General features: G+C 39.7%; 1 protein-coding gene across 2 annotated transcripts in view; it reads left to right on the forward strand.

Annotated features, from left to right (window-relative positions):
• Nucleotides 1-11,022: 11,022 nt before the first annotated feature.
• LOC128254626 (transcription factor collier) overlaps nucleotides 11,023-19,020 on the forward strand; it is a 29,449-nt gene continuing 21,451 nt past the window's right edge. The window contains exons 1-3 of one of the 2 annotated variants that reach the window (XM_052983805.1): nucleotides 11,023-11,636; nucleotides 16,102-16,319; nucleotides 16,387-16,443. In XM_052983805.1, the coding sequence (XP_052839765.1) occupies nucleotides 11,449-11,636; nucleotides 16,102-16,319; nucleotides 16,387-16,443 (463 nt within the window). In that variant the 5' untranslated portion in view covers nucleotides 11,023-11,448. The remainder of the gene's footprint in view (nucleotides 11,637-16,101; nucleotides 16,320-16,386; nucleotides 16,444-19,020) is intronic. The other variant, XM_052983804.1, reaches the window with a different exon arrangement.

Raw genomic sequence — 19,020 nt, forward strand, 5'->3', positions numbered from 1 at the left:
TATATGGAAATTTTGTAGCGCTGACGTAGTGCGAACCATCAACATCATTGCCATCATCATGATCATCATCATTATCATCCAAAAAGGTGGAAGAACAAGCAGAAGCCGTCAAACAAGCAGAAGAGTTGTGGAAATAACTCCACCGGTAGAATCAACAATAAACAAAAGAAGCGAGGCTATTAAAGATTTTAAAACCGGGCTCATACTCATAAAAATAAAGTTAGGCCCAGTGATTCATTCGATTTAATCATGTTACTTCTCTTGGTTAACTTTTCTCTCTCTCTCTCTCTATCCTTCTCGCCAATAAGGTTTTCTCACGAATAAATCTCCCAAAAAGTTAATGATAATGAAGAATACATGACTGAGCAGGCAAACCGCCAACTGGGAGTTTCTGTTCTGTTTGTTTTCACTTTATTTGTGTTTCGCATTATATTCGACTGCCTATGAACGAGTCAAGCTGTTTTCGACCAACGCGTGTATATATATTGGCCAAGTGCCCTTGCTCTTCCTCCTTGTTGTTCTTACCCTCTCATCGCCTTGGGCTTTGTTTTTGACCCGATTCGTGTTTGGTCAAAAAGAACTGCTCGATTCTTGGTTTTGGCTTGGGGCAATAACCTGATTACAACGTGGCCAACACCTAAACACCTAAGATACTGGGAATCCAACATGCATGTATGATAATTGTCTAGCGCAACCTATTAGTTTAACTAAATTAGTTTAATGGCTGGCATGCGACAACGAATTATAATAATATTTGAATTTTAATCGGATCTTGGAGGGTTTCTCCTCGCCATCTGTTTAGAAATTGAACTGGTTTTACCGTGTTTTTGTTTGTTGTTGGCCAACAAAATTAAAACAAATCTTGTTATTTAACTTTACATTAACATATATATTCCAGGAAATCCTTCAAGTCATTCACGAACCAGTTATAAAATTAAATGGGGTTTTGTTTGGCACTTGTTTTACGCTTATTTTTACTTGCTTAAAATGAATCTTTATCTTAACAAAATAATTTTGTTTCAATTGAAATTTAAGTTAAATTAACTTATTATAGTGTAATATTTACATGAGTTATACCAACGAAATAATTATTATTAAATTATTAATTGACAATTTAAAAAAATTATAATAAATATTATAATAAATTATTATAATTATTATTAACTGAAAGAACAAATATTTCATATGTTCAATTTGCTTATATTTTATTTACTTAAGCCAACTACATCCCTTATTCAGCATTTTTCGAACATATAAGCGAATTCAATTTCTTGGATTTATATTAATCTAATAGATATCCACAAATTTGCTGCCATTTGTTGTAGACAAATATTTTTGAATTTCGCACACGTTCTTCGGCCAAAAAATGTACAAAAATTGAATACGAAAAAGAGAAAAAACGAAGAAACCTTTTTCCGCAAAAATGGTGACAGAGCAGATTGCAGACCGCCTACTCGGAAAAATAATCCCCAGCCGATTTGAACGATTTATTATTTGGCCCAGCCAACTCGGAGCCTGTCCGAAAACCAGGAACCATTAATCATCCGAGTCCGGATCCAAGTCCGAGTGGTGGACACTCGACACTGCAATTGGTGGACATTTTGGAGAAGAAACTTTTGCGGTACGTGGCAACGTGTTGAAATTACAAAATGTGTTAAAAAATGAAAGAGCGGTTGGCAGGGTAGCGGGTAAAAAGCAAAATAAAATATTTCATTCACACCCAGACTTTTGTCTCTACTGGCCGTCCATATAAAAAACATAAATTTCCTTTGAGAATAGAACTTGTGGGGCGGCAAGGTGATTATGTTTGACAGCCGGCCTGGGACATAGAGCCCCGCCCCTTTTTCCATCGCCAGACAGGACATGGGTACCAGTACAGCGAGCAGATCCTGGACAAAGTGCGGAAATTGGCTTCACTCTCCGGCTGATTTATGGCCAACTATTTTGTTTAATTCTACCCACTATCTGGTTTTGGATGCTCGACCAAAAAAAATACAATACAAACTTATTTCAAAACCAAATAAAATGTCATTTCATTTTCTTTGGCCTTCATTATAAAGCATTTCAATATTCCCTGGGTAACTGTGAAAAATATGAATAATTGAAACAGCTGAAGAAAATAATATAACCAAATCAGAAGGCCAAATCTGTATTTAATGTTTCACATTTTTTGGAAGGGGGAACAGAATGACAATTTGCTTTTTGGCTTCAACCTCCCTCAACTGAAATTGATTTTCAATGTTTTTCGCCTAAAAATACACAAAAGAGTCGAAAAAATTTGCCTTTGATTGTCAGCTGAATGTATGTGGGTGGTTGGTTGGTTGCTGGGTTGAAAAAACCACTCCCAATCCACTTCACCAGATATGTCAGTATGGAATCACGAACCTCGCCTGATTTCTCCAGTGATTTTTCGCAATCAACCTGATGAGGATGTGCAGAGGACGATACTGATGTAGGCAGTGCTATGATTAGTGTCCTTTCAGCCAGGTCAAAAGTGACTCTCTCGCATGCCAAGTGGCCTCGGCCAAATGAAACTTTAATGCGGAACAAGGACACAAGGCTAAAAGAAGCCGCCTGATGAACTACGTGATGGTCAGAGCATTGGAAGTTACACCTGCAAAAATGAAGCGCTAAGGATTGGGGAGCATTTCTAAAAGGTGATGAAGAAAATCATAAAACACCTAAATCTTGCAAGTATCTGGCTATAAACTATAAATAAATGAAATTAAATAAATTAAAAAATTTGGCAAACGTGGAATTGAGGATATATAAACTACAAAATTCACTAAATGGTAAAAACCCTGAGGATATAAGCTACACATTTCAAATTTAAAAAATCTTTGTCTTTAGCTCTTTAAATCCAAATCATAAATAACTTTAAATATCATAAAAATCCATTATCCTTTTAAAATCATGATTACAGTCAAGACATAAAATGTTAGTCTAATTTTATCACTGGTTCTTATTAATTATTTTGCGAAGTGCACAAGAATAGTGAACGACAAAGTGAAACGCATTGAGGTTGGTGGCGGAGAAACGCGACTAGAATCTGAAATTGTTGGCCAGCCTACTCCCACTGCCGATTTATGGCTTACTCTGACTAGCATATGCCAGATATAGCCGGCATATCAATGGCAATAAAGTACTTGGTCCACGAGTATCTCTATTATCCTGACTGCTTTTGCAATTATTTCTGACTATTTTTCGCTGTCTCGTTTTCGGGTCCTGGGAAAGACAAACAAAGGATATTTCGCGCACACGCCTTGGACATGATTGCATCCGGGCAGGAAGCCCTGCGTCGTGTACTCCTGCATCCCAACATCATCGCTTCCTTCCTGCGGATCCTTTCACTGGTCCTGGCCTCATCCGCAATTTTCACGCCCACTTTGTTTGATGATGACAAATCTCGTTGCGTGTTATCAGATTGGCCAACTTTCCGCTCCCCTCCGGATTGCATAATTATGTTTATCTTTGGTAGCTGTGTTCCTGCCACGTGTCCTTGGGTTTTTGGTTATTCCTCCGATTTTCTCCGCGACCTCGGAACGAGCGGCACGTGCTAATCGGCGGTCGTCTGCAACGCCCCTGCACCCATTCACCCCCCTTGCAAATGCAATACCGCCCTACATGGCCGATAATTGAAATCGCTAAGCTGAACATCGGAATCGAATGGCTTCATTTATCAGGTCGATTCGATGGCAGCGCATAATGTCCTCCAATAATTTGAACTGGGGAAAGGGACTAAGTGGGAAACAAATGCGCATCACTTAGCTGGATTGAATTTGCTCATTTTTTGCTTTCTAATTAAAATAAGTAAATAATTATGTTATATTAATTATGAATTTAGTAAGTAAGAATTTAATCTAATTAAAGGCTAAATTCTTAAGGTTATTTTAAGGGTCAGTTATTTATCTGTCATATAAGTCAAATTTTTAGGAATCACCTATTCGCTTAGAAAATTCAATGTTATTAAGAGTTTTGAATTCGATCAACTCCAATCGAATAAGTACATGTTTTAAAAAACAACTTTTTTACTCAATGTCAAATTAAAATTAATTTAGGTGTTAGGCGTTATTGCTTAGCCCTCTAGAATTTAAAAAACTACTTGTCTTTGTAGTGCTGAATTGTTTTAGGCATGCAAGTAATCCTCAAATTGAAAAAAATATAATATTTTAAAATATGTAGATGATAAATAACAAAAACAATTTATAACAAGCATATTTTAGACCGTCTTAGCACGAATTAAGTATTTTTTTACCTGTTTAAACAACCAAAAATGTGCACCTTTTTAAATTAAATTTGCTCATTTGCCTTTAAGGACATCCTACGGTTAATGAGTGCACTCACGCCCACACCAACGCCCAACCGAATGAGTGTCGCCCTGCGGACGCATAAATTATGAATAAAAGCCTCACACACGTGGAGCAGGGGAGGGAGAGGGAAATATAAATAGGAGAGAGAGACGGGCAGCTACGGTCTGAGGCCAAGAAGTGTGCTAAATATTTAAATACTTAAAACCATAAACCTGAGTATTTATAAATTGACTTTAACAAGCTCATATGGGGATAGGGAGGGGGTGTGGGTGTGTCTGTGGGCTGACCCTTTTTTGGGGCCCAACGATCTGCTCGACTCCGTTCATTAGAAATGCTCACTAATGTGCCCGACTTAATAATAATCAAATTTATATGCATGGTTATGTCCTTTAGAGCAGGACCTCAAAACTGAAGTTTCGGAGGACTTTGAAGGGGTGGTGGGAGAATAGGATTCCCTGAGAAAACGTTGAGAATGAGTCGAAGAAAAGTGTCAATATCCTTGTTTTCCCAAAAACTTCTGACCAAAAGTGCAGCTGTCCGGTGTTTAAATTGTGGGTTGCAACACGCCCAAGTCTAGTACCGTTATTTTGTTACCAGTTTCTTGTTTGTTTGTCTGTTTGCTTGTTTTTGTGGCTGACACTGAGACTAAATGGCCAAAAAGGTTGCATCTCCCGGGATTTCCAACGTCCTGCTGCCGGCTTCCTTATTCTCCTCCTGTCTTTTTGCCCCGATGAGTCTTGAAAATGTTCACAAAAATTAATTATGAATGCTGGGATCTATGTTGTGATAGGCCCTTCTTTTTTGGCTAAAAACATTTTTGATTTGCCCAAAGAGAATCTCCTTTTTAGCCACACCCGAAATCTTGTTTTCTCTTAAAAATTGACAATAAAAACAAATTACAATGGCAGCGGCAGAAAAACATTTGAGGCATTTTATCCACACACTTCAGTTAAATGAACATTTGCCGGATCTGGAAAATATGTATTTACACAGGGGTTGCACTACAGGAGCATTAACCCCTTTTTGCCCACGGCAGCAGAAAACAACGGAAGACTGAAAAAATTGAAATAAATTACCAAAACTAAAGGCAACAACTGTTCGCATAATGAAGTCAAATTATATTTTTGCCTACATACACTGCAAAAAATGTGCAGAATTAATATGGTTTGGTAGTGCACTTAGTATTAATGCACTTTAATTAATTTTTTTGGTTTCCCTTATTAGAGAGTTATGCATAATTAATGACGATGTCTTAGTGAATGGGAATACTCTTGTATCCGCTGTTAAATACAAAGATCTTAATAAAAAAATCTACTGTTTATAAGGTATTGTTTACATTTATTTTCTTTAAAATAGTTTTTTTAGTAGGTTAATAGATATAAAACTATTTTTGAAGGAAAATTGGTCTCTGTGTACTTGAAAGGGGGAGTTAAAATAAAACGAGATGGGGTGCAGAAAAGATGATCAGGGGAGGTGTGAGTGGTTCAAACTAGCAGGGCGTTAGCGAAGGGTGTGTCCACTGCTGGTCTCTGGTCCTTGGAATTATGCAAATCGGCTGCACTTCAGTTACAACCCCTACTAAGACCCCACACCCCTAATCACCGGAGATAACCCCCTACAAACATCCATATTAGTGTCATCGAGCATTTGCCGGGCCATTTCATTGACACGTAGAAAATACCTTTTCGGCGTCCACTTCGTACGATGTTATCATTTAATTCTTTGGGAATTAACACGGACATTGTCAACCGTAAATGAGCTAATTAATCTAGTAAATGTGTCGCAGCTCATTCCACGTTTTCTCCATTCCATGAGCCGGGAGTGGGTTTGCGTTTTTGTGGTTCTCCAGAGGATCCCCAAAGCTGACACGCTTCTCCAGGTGGAGGAGGAATGGGAAAGTGGGCAGGGTGGCCCCTCGGGGAGCTGCACTAAAACCCCAAATGAGATGCATGAATTTCTTCGACGCAAACAAGCACCCCATAAAAGTTTACATCAAGGTATTTACAGCACATTTAAGGGGACATTTTAACTGGAAACTAAATTAAATTCCGTCGATGGAAATTCATAGAAAAATGTAGATTATAATTGAATCTACCCAAGATTTTTATTTAAAATTAAAGCAGTAACAGTATGATCGTATGGTCGTATAACATTGCATTTTTAAGCATGAACTTAAAGGTTTTTTAAGTCTAAAATAACTGCGGTGTTTTTAATTGATTACCCCGTTTGAATTTCAATCCAATTTTCATACCCATAATTTTTTGAATTTTTGGCTAACTTTATTTGGCCAGAAATCAATCTTTTGTCGCACCAAAGTTAATGAATCAGCCGAACTTTTCCAATCTCGAATTTGATGCGTTGGACATCACATATTTGGCCAGACTGAAAAAAATATTTTATGTTTATGGCAAAGTTGTTTTCACCGGCCACAAAAATGCTTATCGAACGGCTGAGATCGCTGAGCGAGACTTGTAAATATTTATGATTTTTTGCGATTTTTATTCGACTGATAAACGGGTTTTTCCCATACAACAGAATGGGATGTGCGAAAATGTTTGTGGGAAGAAATTGTTCACCTAGCCCCCGGTTCACCGTCTGTTTGTTGAAATAATAAATCTGAAGAAAGGTTTTTATTTTTGTAGCCTCCATCCCCTTGTTGTTCTTATGTAAACGAAACCTTTTTCTTTTTTTTTTTTTTTTTTTGGGAGTTACCCTCTCGAGAACGTTTAGGCGGAGGATTGGGTAAACATTTAAACTGGTTGCGATTGTTTTGGCAAAATCGTTGCAGTTGGTCAAACACGTGTTTGAGATAATTTAATTAAATTTACTTGGCTTTTTTCCCGTGCCACGTGCCACTTGAGTCCAGTTTGGTGCCCTCGAAATAGAGTGGCAAACACTTGAGCACTTGCTTTAAATCGCTGCTTGAAATGCGGCAAGTGCGGTGGGGTTGATGGTAGAAGATTCCTAGGAATCGAAAACTTCGGTGGTCCGCGCTGCAGACAATGCAATTGTCATATTGTCATATTTGGATGGATCTCTGGCATCTGGCACAGTCCGTGGAGAATAAAGTAAATTCCCCTGAACTCAACTCACCACAATGCCGATGATGACTGGAGGAAATCAACGAAAGATTTCCCATCTGTAACTAAATATGATTTATTTTCACGGTGTGTTAGCCGCTTTCGCCCCTCTCATTAGTCGGGGCCCCGGGTAATTTGCATAAGTGTCCTGGCCCCAGGAAAAAAGGACGCACTCGAGAGCTGGAAACTAATTAAAATGTTCGCGCCTCAAATTTCCTCCGCTCGCCCTTATTTATGACCCTGTGAATGTCTTGCATATGGACAGAGTTGAGATCCTTTTCCCTGCAGTTGCTTTCTTATATTCCTCCTTTATTTTTTGTTTACGAGTGACAAATGGGACATTTACATGCGAGTCAGTATGCATATTAGAATTATTCATGGTTTCTTCAGAGATGGCGACTGTGATGCCACACTAAAAGGGTGAGGGTTTCCAAGACGGAAATCGGAAATAGAAGATTTTACTGTTGGCATAGGGTAAGTCTGTACATAAAACCAATATGGGCATCCTAAATATTGATTTCGACGCTTTATTTATATTTCGTCTAATTGTTTTTAAAAACAGTCTTAAAACTGCAAAAAATTATAAAAAATTTCTTAGTTTAAGGAATTTTCTTGATTTTAGGAAAAATTCCTTAATTTAAGGAATGATGACATGTTAAAATGAGCCTTCCATATATGGTATGGTCCATTAAGGCCCATTTTAAAGATTTCCATTTTTAGTCCATTATTCCTAAAAGAAATAAGATTTTCGTAAAATCATAATATTTGTTATTGTTCTGGCTGTACCTATATATATATATACCTATATGACCTAAATATGAAAATTTACAAATGACTTATTCGCCTTATCTCATTTTTATCAATAAAACAATGATTTTCTCACCTATTTGATAATATTAAAAAAAAATTGTTTCTTTATATAAGTTTTTATTTTGTTATAGTATAATTAAAACTATTAAACGAATTCTTAGTTCTTAACTTTTTTATTCAGATTTATTACCGTTGTAAGGAGTCAGAAATCATTTTCAACCGAACATTTTTTTCTTGTTTAAAAGTTAAAACCAATATGTTATTGTATGTATGTTATTCCTGGATACTTTAAGCATTATAAAACAGTTCAATTCGTATGTACATGGGATATCTTTTGTTTAAAAAGGCTTAGGTTTATATAATCTTAAGCACAAGGAATTTTGAATAAATATCTGGAGAGCTAATTTTGTTGTCCACTGTTTGTAATTCAGTATGCAGTTAGTATTAAAAATTTCACCACCCTAGAAACCCGCTTATGGTTAAAAGTCAAACCTCTGACTAATTGACACGATTGTAATTGTGATGATGAGAGTCTCTCCGATTGTCACCCCTTGTTAATCCCTAAAGTCGCTAAGGGGAGGGGTTAAAATAAAATCAGAAGACCGGGGAGTTCCAACAAATTATTTAGCAATTGGCTAGTGAGAAAGTGCAGCCCAGCGCCATGTAAATCCAATTGTAAACAATTTGATTCAAATTCCAGGGGCTTCAACAAACAAGGGGGTGGCAGGGGTTAAGGGGTCATGGCGTTCCATGACAGCTGTCGCGGCCCAGAAAGTCCACTGAGGATTGGGCGTGATAAAAGGGGTTAATCGAACACGCGGACCACTGTTTCGGATCGGGGCATTTTCTTCACCTTTTGCGGAAAAAGAAAATTTATTTGAAGAAGGGCGAGGAATTTCCTTCTGGGTATTTTGGTTAATTAGCGATGTCTGGGGACATCTTCTGCCTGTTCTTTTGGCCTCTGATTTAAACATAAAACTTGTGCTCCCAGCTCTAGGGAAATGTTTCGAGAACTTCTCGAAAATAGACCAGCAAATGTGAGGGAGTGGAAAATTCGGGAAAAGAGTTGATTCCTCTTCCGACACTTGGCGACTTTTGGCTAACAGGGTTTTCAGGCCTTGTCAGAAGTTAATGAGATTACCACGCCCCTCAAATTAATTCACGGAAAAGTCAAACAAGCTGCGTGCCTCTCTTTCCCTCGTTTATTCAATCGGTCACAGGCAGAAACCGCAAATGCGGAAAATGCAAATTGTTTTTCATCTGAACGCAGAACCCGAAAGCCAATGCCATCCCCTGACCTTTTCACTTTTTGTTCTCCTAACGAGGCGTGAAAATTTTGTGGGCGGTTCCGGTAACTAATCCGCACAAAGAGGGAGAGGAGTATAGATATGGAGGGTATACGTATACCTATAGGTACTCCACAGTGTTTGACAACTTCCTCTGCCCGAATAATGTGCGAAAGTCAGAAGGGTTAAACCCGAAAATGATGACTAATCAACTTTGTGCTCACAACAAATATATCGAACAAAAGTATAGAAATAAACAGGTAAGTAGGTATTATGTACAGTATAAATAAATAAATTCTTAAAAGGGATTAGCAGTTACAAAACAAGTTTATTTTTTAAAATTTCAAATCGATAACACTTTTGATATTATATTATTATGAAACATTTAAGACAGCTTAAAGTAAAATGTTTAGCATTTCAGGATTTTGATCTTAAAAATTGAGTTAGAAAAGTAATTCCAAGGTTCGAAATACTATAAGTTCTTATTGTTAAACTTAAAGAAAAATAAAACCAATTAAACTGCCACTTCATTGTTTTGTATCTTACTAAATTAACAATAAAAAGTAATTTAACTTATTTTAATCTTTTAGTGAGCAAGACAAAAAATGTCCGTTAAAATAAATGCCAAGGAACCTAAAAATTTGATTTATTCTAAAAATAAAAAAGGAAAACAACATTTTAAATTTATACGATTGAGAAGTTCTTAATAATCAAACTAAAATTATAAATAATTAATCCATAGCATCAATAAATTATTATAGGAGTTCTCCATTAGCCCGCTGTTCTACAAATATTTGTTAATACCAATGGAACAGTTCCAACTTTTTCTCAGCCGTTCCGCGCACAATGCGCTGCTTGCTCTTGGAACTGCTTAACCGATAGCAGCCAAAGAGAAGCCAAGACCTCTGCTCTCTTTCGATAGCGACTACTAAGCTGACCAATCAGGTTTGAGCACTTCTCACAATGACAATTTTTTTCATAGCTGGCTCCCCAGTGAATTTGGTTTGTTTTTTGGGTTTTGGTTACCGCTTCGATTGTGTTTTGTGTTTGGTGTGCTTGTGTCTTTGCAGGCGTTGACACTTGGCCTCCCAGAAGAGCCGAACCGAAGGTGCCTTGCAATAGGAGTGGGAATAGGACTAAGCTGAAATGGAGAGCCGGGACCCCGAGATCCCAAAATACCGAGACCCGAGAAGCCTCGATCCTAGACACACGCCCCCTTCGATTGGGGACGTCGTTGTGGTTCCATTCGCAGCGTTCCTAGGGGGCTGATTGCCGTATAACGGTGGTGGGTTTTCCGCTGACAGTTTTGGTCTCCTCTCCACGGGATTGGCCATTCGCATCGCCATTGGATTGCCACCACCCCCGTCTCCCTATCACTCTCTCCCTCTCTCCCTCTCTCTCTCTCTCTCCCTCGTTCTCTCCAGTGGCGCAGACTCGTTTCGATTCCATTTTCGAAACGCGGTGGCTGTTTGACGCCGTTGCTGCGCTGCTGCTGCTGCCGCTGCGTTTCTGCTGCGGCAGCAGCATCGCCTGGCAAGGATTCAGTTGGGGTTTCACAGTCACTCGGGACGGTTGCGCGCCGCTTAAACTTGTTGCGAGACCAATTTTCCGAAAATCCCAAACTCTCTGCGGTGCATTGGCCAGTGAACAACCCACACCCACACACACTGAAACACTTTCGTTCGCGATTGATTGCCAGCTCTCCGGAGACCCAAAAAATAACCTTACCGCAAATACCGATCGAGTTAACCCTAAGACGCCATCAAAACGGCAGCCACAATTTCCAGCGCAGGATTAGGAGGAGACGTCGCGTACGCTGATCTCCACCAGCACTCGCATTCGCATCATCCGCATCCGCATTCGCATCCGCACCCGTTCGCCTCCGACGGCTTCAAGCTGCGTTCCGAGGAGCCGGTGCCGGGCTTCAGCTCGGCCTCCCCCTGGCCCACCCTGGAGCTGGGCATGGAGTGGGGCCGGAAGCTGGGCTACCCCAGCGCCGTTTCCGGTCCGCGATCCGCCGGCAGCCTGATGTTCGGCCTGCCGCCCACCGCCGCCGTCGACATGAACCAGCCGCGTGGACCGATGACCTCGCTAAAGGAGGAGCCGCTGGGCAGCCGGTGGGCCATGCAGCCAGTCGTCGATCAGACCAAGTAAGTGGAAGGACGGGGTGACATTGTGGCCCTAAAGTGACCCAAGCAAGTGATCTTTCAAGTGATTGAGCAAGATGGCTTATAACCAAAGTGTGAATAATGACAAATCTGGCCTTAAGTGTCTCTAAGAAGTGACCATCAAAGTGTTAAAAGTGTATTGCTCAAACCTACTTAGTTATTGGTATGCAACCGATCTTACCTGAAGTAGAAGTCTAAATGCTTTCTGAAAGGAAACTAATTATGTAAACTTGCCACAGTCAGTTTAATTTATTCCTATTCCGAACATGGCAAATCTGTTAATTAAGTTTTGTGGAGCTCAGTTGCTTAGTGTTCAGATACTGAATAGAATTACTTTGATTGCTTACAGAATTGTACAATACATTGTTATATAATCCAATAAGTGAGTGCCGTAAATTTCAAATGGCGAATTTCAAAGTCATTCAAAATCGTTATCGGAATAGTTTTTATTGATTCGATTTTTAAATGTATTTGTATTCATAGTTCTTTAAAAGATTACATCTTGTCATGAGCTAAAGTTGAATAATGGCAAATCAATGACCCTAACAGCTTTATAATCTACCTTCGAGCTCCAACAGTATTTATTGATTATTAATTAAAAAACTTGCTTTTTAACCATATGTAGTTAATTATGATATAAACACTATAAAGGATAACAAAATGCTATTATTGTTTAGGCGCCCAACGTGGGGCCAATTAACATATATTTCTGACAAGTAGCACGGGGTGGCTCAATGAAAATCCCCATCTAATCTCTGCTAATCTCTCCCCTAATCTCTGTCGGCAATCTTTAAGCGAAAACCAGTGGCAAAGTGCCCGCAACAATGTTTCAGCAACACACACGCAGAGGCCAAACAAAAAGAAGTCTCCAAAAAGGGAAGACCGTGAAAGCAAAAAAAAGTGCGTTTGTTTACTTTTGGCCAAAGCCGGCATCGTGTCCAACAATATATGAAGGCCCCTGGGGGAGCGATTCCGAAACGTAGTAAGTCAGTCAGTCAACCGGCGGAGCGGGCGGGTTTTTATGGCCGCCACTCACCCTCTCGAACCCAAGATGAACCCCAAAACAATGTCCGTCCATTCAGATTCCAGACTCACTCGAAATTCTCACTCAAAACGCTTGATTCACGCACTTTTTGGGCCCATCTTTGGCTGGGGGATTACGAGGGGGATAAACGGGAACTTTGAGCACAAAGGGATGTTACTTTGTTGTTGCCCATTTTGCTTTGACTTTCACTTTCGCCTCATCTGAATGAATTCGACGACTTTAGGACTTTCAAGAAGTCACTCCACTCAGGGACCGACCTCGAAAGAGGGTTGCTCGCGAAAAGCTTTTATTTTTCTTGGCCCTTGTTTGTTTAGTTGCGTCTGAGATGTTTCTGGCGTGAGATGTTCGCGCCGAGAAGAAGTGCGCGAGTTGCCCAAACAGAAAGCGAGAGCGAAATGACAGCGGGATTTGTCCATTCAGCGGCGGCAAATCATCATTCCCACCCACATCCACACTCACATCACAATCCGATTAATCACATCAACCTTCAGCGGCAAGACAATCTGATTCAGGATCATAATCACAATCAGATATTAAGCAATAAGACAATGCGCTGTGATACGAGGTAATACAAATGGATAACATATTATAACTGAAAACAAAAGAAATGGTGAATAGGTTCGAATTGGAAATCTTTGTATAAGTAACAAAACTATTTGAAGTGCGTTAAAGTGTATTTATTATTGCAATAACATCTAACCTAATGTTTATTAATAAGAAACTTAAAGAAAAACGTTTAAATCTTGAGTTGAGTAAAACTTTGAGTAATATCTATATTACATGCGTGTAGAAAGTTAAAATGTATTCTGTAATGTTTCAACATTTGAAATTAAAGTAACTTATTTCAGATTAATGAACCTAAAAAAACATAAACTAAAGCTTTAAAGGTTAGCCAAATAATATTTTCTGTATTATTATTACAAACGTATTAATTTTTTTTTTTTAACTTGCAATTATCAACAATAATCAATAACATTTTTTAGAGATTTTCAACCTGCTCCATTTGGATTTCCTTTAATACCTCCCCACAAAAAGATTAAGTCAAACTTTTGTGGTTGCAATTTAAAATTTCAAATTTATTATTATTTTGTACGCAACTTTTGCGACAAATAAATCTCCTCGATTCCGATAATTGCTCAATATGTTTGTGGCACCCATTTATTTAAACACTTATCAGCCCATCTAACTGGAACAACAGAAACAATGTTGTACTGTAAACAAAGTGCATAAACCACACACAATTGTGTTGTACTTCTTGTCGCTGCTCGTAAATCAAGGGAATATTCGAAAATTTATTTCAACAAAGATTGTCCAGGGAGAAGAACTAGAAGCAGCTTCGCTTAGATTGCAACAAATGCCCGTAAAGTGTCCTTAAACAATGAGCAGCAGGCACCACATTCGCTGGGATAATAAAGTCGCCTTTTTAAAGGACTCGCATGTGTGGAATGCTGCTATTCACGTGCCTGCCCAGCAAATAGACTAAACGTGACCACGAATAGAGCCACCTTTACCACCTCCACTTTTGCTAACGGCCACCTGGGCATCGATTTGCGACAATTAAATGTTGGCATAATAAAATCAACAGCAAAACGGCCACAAAAATGTTCTCTATCTTTTTTTGTTAGCCGCTTCTCTCTCGCAAATTGGCGGCAAGTGCAAACAAAGTGAGCTGGCAAACTGCCGCAGAACGATTTTCCACAATTTCCACAGCCAGCCGAGTTGAAAAGTCAACACAAAAAGCCAAAAAAAAACAAAAAAAAAAAGAAAGCAGGACTTGGTAGGTGGGGGGAGTTGGCGCAAGTTTTTTATTTGCCAGGATGTACTCGGCATTATTTTGCTGCTCACTTTTCGAACACTCGACTCCACTCCATGGCCATAACAATAACCTTTCACCAGAATGTAACATGTCTGGCATTTATATGTCGTACAGGAACCACCAGCTCCGCTCCACTCCACTTCACATCCCGTCCACAAAGGTGACTGCCGTCAGTGGAAATCGCATTGAACTTCCGCTTTTCCCCCAAAAGCTTAATTTGATATCAGCTTGTGGGTGAATCAACTTTAGCACCGCAAAACGTGTTTGTTTCTTCCAAAATTCGCATACAGATTCACTTGAAGTCGGTAAAAGAGCATTATCCAAAATATTTTCATGTTATTTTAAGCAGTCAGTTGTCATAAACATTCTCATAAGTGGAAACCCTCAAATGAATTAAGTAGAAGATGTGTTTTTACTTTATTGCCAATAGAACCGGGAACCTCATTTTTTAATCTTTAATTTTTGAAACCTTTTGCCAAACATACTCTTAGATTACATTGTTATCAAATATTTGTTTATTTGCATATGCAAGTGATATCCAAACACTAAAGAGCTAACTTTTTAGAAAGCCACCTCAACTGTTTTTAACACAGTAATAAAGCTAAAACATATCGCTCATCAACTGTTGAAAGGCAATCAAAACTATTGAAAACTACAACCAACCAAATCCAAACACCTACTGATAAAATTGTAGAACGAATCCACTGGGTATCCAAGTACTTATTTAATAACTAGGACGCAGTTCGATTGCACTTTCGATTGGAGTGAGGGACTCTATCATTAGCTGATGGCTGTGCACTCCAAGCCCGACATTATCCTTTGGCAAATGTGTATATAATTGCAGGACCCCCGAGTCAGTTGGCCAGGACATGCGGCGCACGGCTCCTTGACATTGCCAAAGCAAACAGAAGAAGCACATAAATAGTGCAGGAAATAACGCAAATACAAAAAAAATCTGATAAAATCAGCATTTTCTAAATTAAATTGTTCGTTATGCATACGGTTGGAGGGAAAGAAACAGGACCCTACCCAAGTCCTGCTGGCTCGACATTGTCCGGTAATTGTCCGCTGACAGAAGGAGAGTGAAGTGCACGAGTGCCGTGGAGTGGGGGTGGGGGGCTGACATTTAGCATATAGCAGGGACAAGCCTTTATTCCGTCTACGGCTCAGTGTCCACGTGTCCGGGGATAATTGCCCAGTGTCTGCTTGGCCCACATAACAAGCGCATATAAAATATTTCAAGTGTAGCAGGGGCGGACAGGACTGTCATACATCAGGATTATTGTGTCACGTTGAAGTTGCTTATGCGCTTTTAATGATAGTTGTCACCGTCGTCGTTGTCGTCGTCGTCGCTGCTGCTGCTGCTGCTGCTGCCCGAATGTCACTCTCCAGCGTAATTGAGTTGTCCCTAATTCGGGCCAGAGAACTGGCCACTAAACTGGACTCTCCGCTGCCAATTAGAGCCTCTTTAGGCTGGGCCTATGTTTACGCAGCTAATGGCATAATTACTGTCCCCCCTGCCAAGGTCTTTCCCACGTAATACACTTCACTAATTCCTCTATTTTTTTCCACCTCCTCCCTTGCAGTTTGGGCATCGGCCGCGCCCACTTCGAAAAGCAGCCGCCGAGTAATTTGCGCAAGTCGAATTTCTTCCACTTTGTGATCGCCTTATACGATCGGGCTGGCCAGCCCATTGAGATCGAGCGGACGGCCTTCATCGGGTTCATTGAGAAGGACTCGGAGTCGGATGCCACCAAGACGAACAATGGCATCCAGTACCGGCTGCAATTACTCTATGCAAATGGTGAGTGGGGGGGATGGCCATAAAAGGTGGCAACTTGATTAATAACATGCTCTTCTCTTGTTTATAGGAGCTCGCCAAGAGCAGGACATCTTCGTGCGCCTCATCGATTCGGTGACCAAGCAGGTGAGCTCAAACATAAACGTTTATTAATAGTTGAAGAAGGTAAACTTTGAGTTTATCTCAGAAATTAGATAATCAATATAAATTTAAGGGTATGCTAACGTTGTTCCTAACTAAAATCATAGTTAAAGGTATTAATAATAAATAGTTCCATGTCTTTGAATTGTTAAAATATACAGAAAATACTCTAGCTCTTGCCTGATTTCCTTTACAAACAACAAGAAACTCAAAACAATTCATATAAAGGACACAAGAACTTCAACTACCCCTCAAAAGCACTTAAAAATTTGCAATTCAACTTGCGATTGGCACTTAATTAAATGAAGAACTTCGGGTTTTCCTTCCGTTTCAGTGGAAACTAGGGCCAAAGTTAACCAGGCTATGAAAAACTAATTCCTTCCACTTGACTGCTTCTGTGCATTTTTCCGAGCACGATGTTTGTTTTGCTGATTCGAGCATAAGTTGCATTCGAAATTGATTGTCACGGCTAATTAAGTGTGTCCTGGTGTGTCCTTTGGCCGATAAATTGAGCCGTCGAACGGGCAGGAAAAGGACCTCCAGCAAAAGGGGTGTGACCGGGGCTAACGAGAGTAGCGAGAAAATCGAGAGAATCGCACGGGGATCGAACATTGTTAATGCGCTTTGTTGTGGGTGCGTGCAGGTCCTGGGGCTTTTTTTTCCAAAGTCCTCCCGGTGCACCATATGTCCGCTTTTGTGGGCCTAATGCTCGCCGCCCGCCTTTCCTTTTTCCCTTTTCCCTTTCAAGGGCAATTAATTTCTCGAGTGACAAATTTTTATAGACGTCGGTTCGGCCTTTGTCCTCTCCTTTCGGTGTCTTCCCCATTTTACCCCTTAGCCGCTCGATTTCTCCACGTTTTTGTGGGCGTTTCTTGCCCATTTTAGCCCGTTCGCATCAGAAACGAGCGCGCAATAAATTTGTCCACAAATTATCGACAGCAGCGACATCGCCCCTTTCTTAATGATGAGAAATCCATTTGGGCGAATGCAATTTAATCGCAAAAATATTTGCCCTGCTGCCAATTGAATTTCCCAAAAATAACACAACGAAATGGTAGATAAAATTAGGTCTGCCAAAAAATGTTGTATTATTTTTGGAATAATTGATAAGAATTCGCTCCAGACTATTATTTATGGGAATGTTTCAGTTATGAAAGCTTATCGAAAGTGGAATGGCGCCATCGAGAGTTATTTTGATTTAAATGAGCAATTAGCAAAAAATTTAATTGGTCTACAAGGAGAACTTAGTATTTCCGGTTTGAGTAAAGCTGATTCCCAGATGGATTGCATTGTTTCTTAAATACATTTTCTAGAATGCTTTTAATTATGTGATTATGAGTGAAAAAGTTAAAAGGTTTTAAAAGCATAAATAAGCATTTGCGTTTCAATTAATATGATTAATTGGTTATCAGCTTAAATGTAGCTATTTTTTAAGTTGTTCAAAAATCGTCGAATGAACATAATTTATTGTATTTAAGTAACTATACTTTACCAATATCAAAATATTTATATTCGTTAACATCTAATAACAACTACAGAAGTATCTTTCCAAAAAAATCAATTATATAGAAGCATTTTTGAAAAATCTCCTGATTTATCCTGGTTAGTTTACTCCTTATAACTTCACTTCTCGGAAACCCCTCAAACGCCCATTTCCGCTTGGCTTGTGCTGTATTTTTGATGGACCTACCCCTAACCTGAGAAAATCTCACAGCAATACGAGTTTTTTGCCGTTTGTAAGTGTCGCAAGCTGGGAAATGAACAATCATTTGATCGGATTAGGTGGGTTTGGCCTCCTTCTCCTTTGTTGTTTTTTTTTTTTGTTTTTAGCTGGCTGTTTTTTGAATTTTACATTTCGTTTGTCGCGTGTCGCTTTTGTTATCGGATTGCGTAACAGGTAAGGCGGGGATAAGCGAGTGTTATCAAAGTGGGTGGGGGATGAAATTGGTAACGGGAAACTTGAACCCGGGAACTGGTAACTGGTAACTGTGGCAGGCCGAATGCGATTAAGGCGGAATTGTCTCAGCCGAAGGACTCGAGCGAAAACAATCGTAAATGGCAGGAAGGCAGGACAATTGTCAACTGGCATCCACGTGGCCAACCCGATTCACGGACAACCCTTGCAACAGCAACAGCAACCCCTTTTGGCGAATGCAGCAAATCATGGTCATAATCATAATTACATTCGATCAGATAACGGCGAAAAACAGTTCGAACGGGAGGCGTCGCAATTGCAATTTGAGCTAACGATGGAACCACGGAAAATCGCCTCATTTCGGCGATCATATTTCATTTTCATCAGCGGCCGCAGTGCTACGGGTCCGGCATAAAACAATAGGGAAATCCTTTTCCCCGTTTTTGTGTTTTGCCAAAATTGCGCTTATCGCGATTGATACGCACAAACACACGCACAAAAGCGCAGCGAAATTCTAAACCAAAAACGAGATGGAGATTGTATTAGAGGGAGAAAGAGTGGGGGATAACAGGCGATTAATGCACTGAGATAACTGAGACATATAGTGGTGGAAAATCCAGACGAACTAATGACAAGGATCCGCCAACC

This window comes from Drosophila gunungcola, assembly GCF_025200985.1.
Source record: "Drosophila gunungcola strain Sukarami chromosome 2R unlocalized genomic scaffold, Dgunungcola_SK_2 000006F, whole genome shotgun sequence".
Classification (NCBI taxonomy): domain Eukaryota; kingdom Metazoa; phylum Arthropoda; class Insecta; order Diptera; family Drosophilidae; genus Drosophila; species Drosophila gunungcola.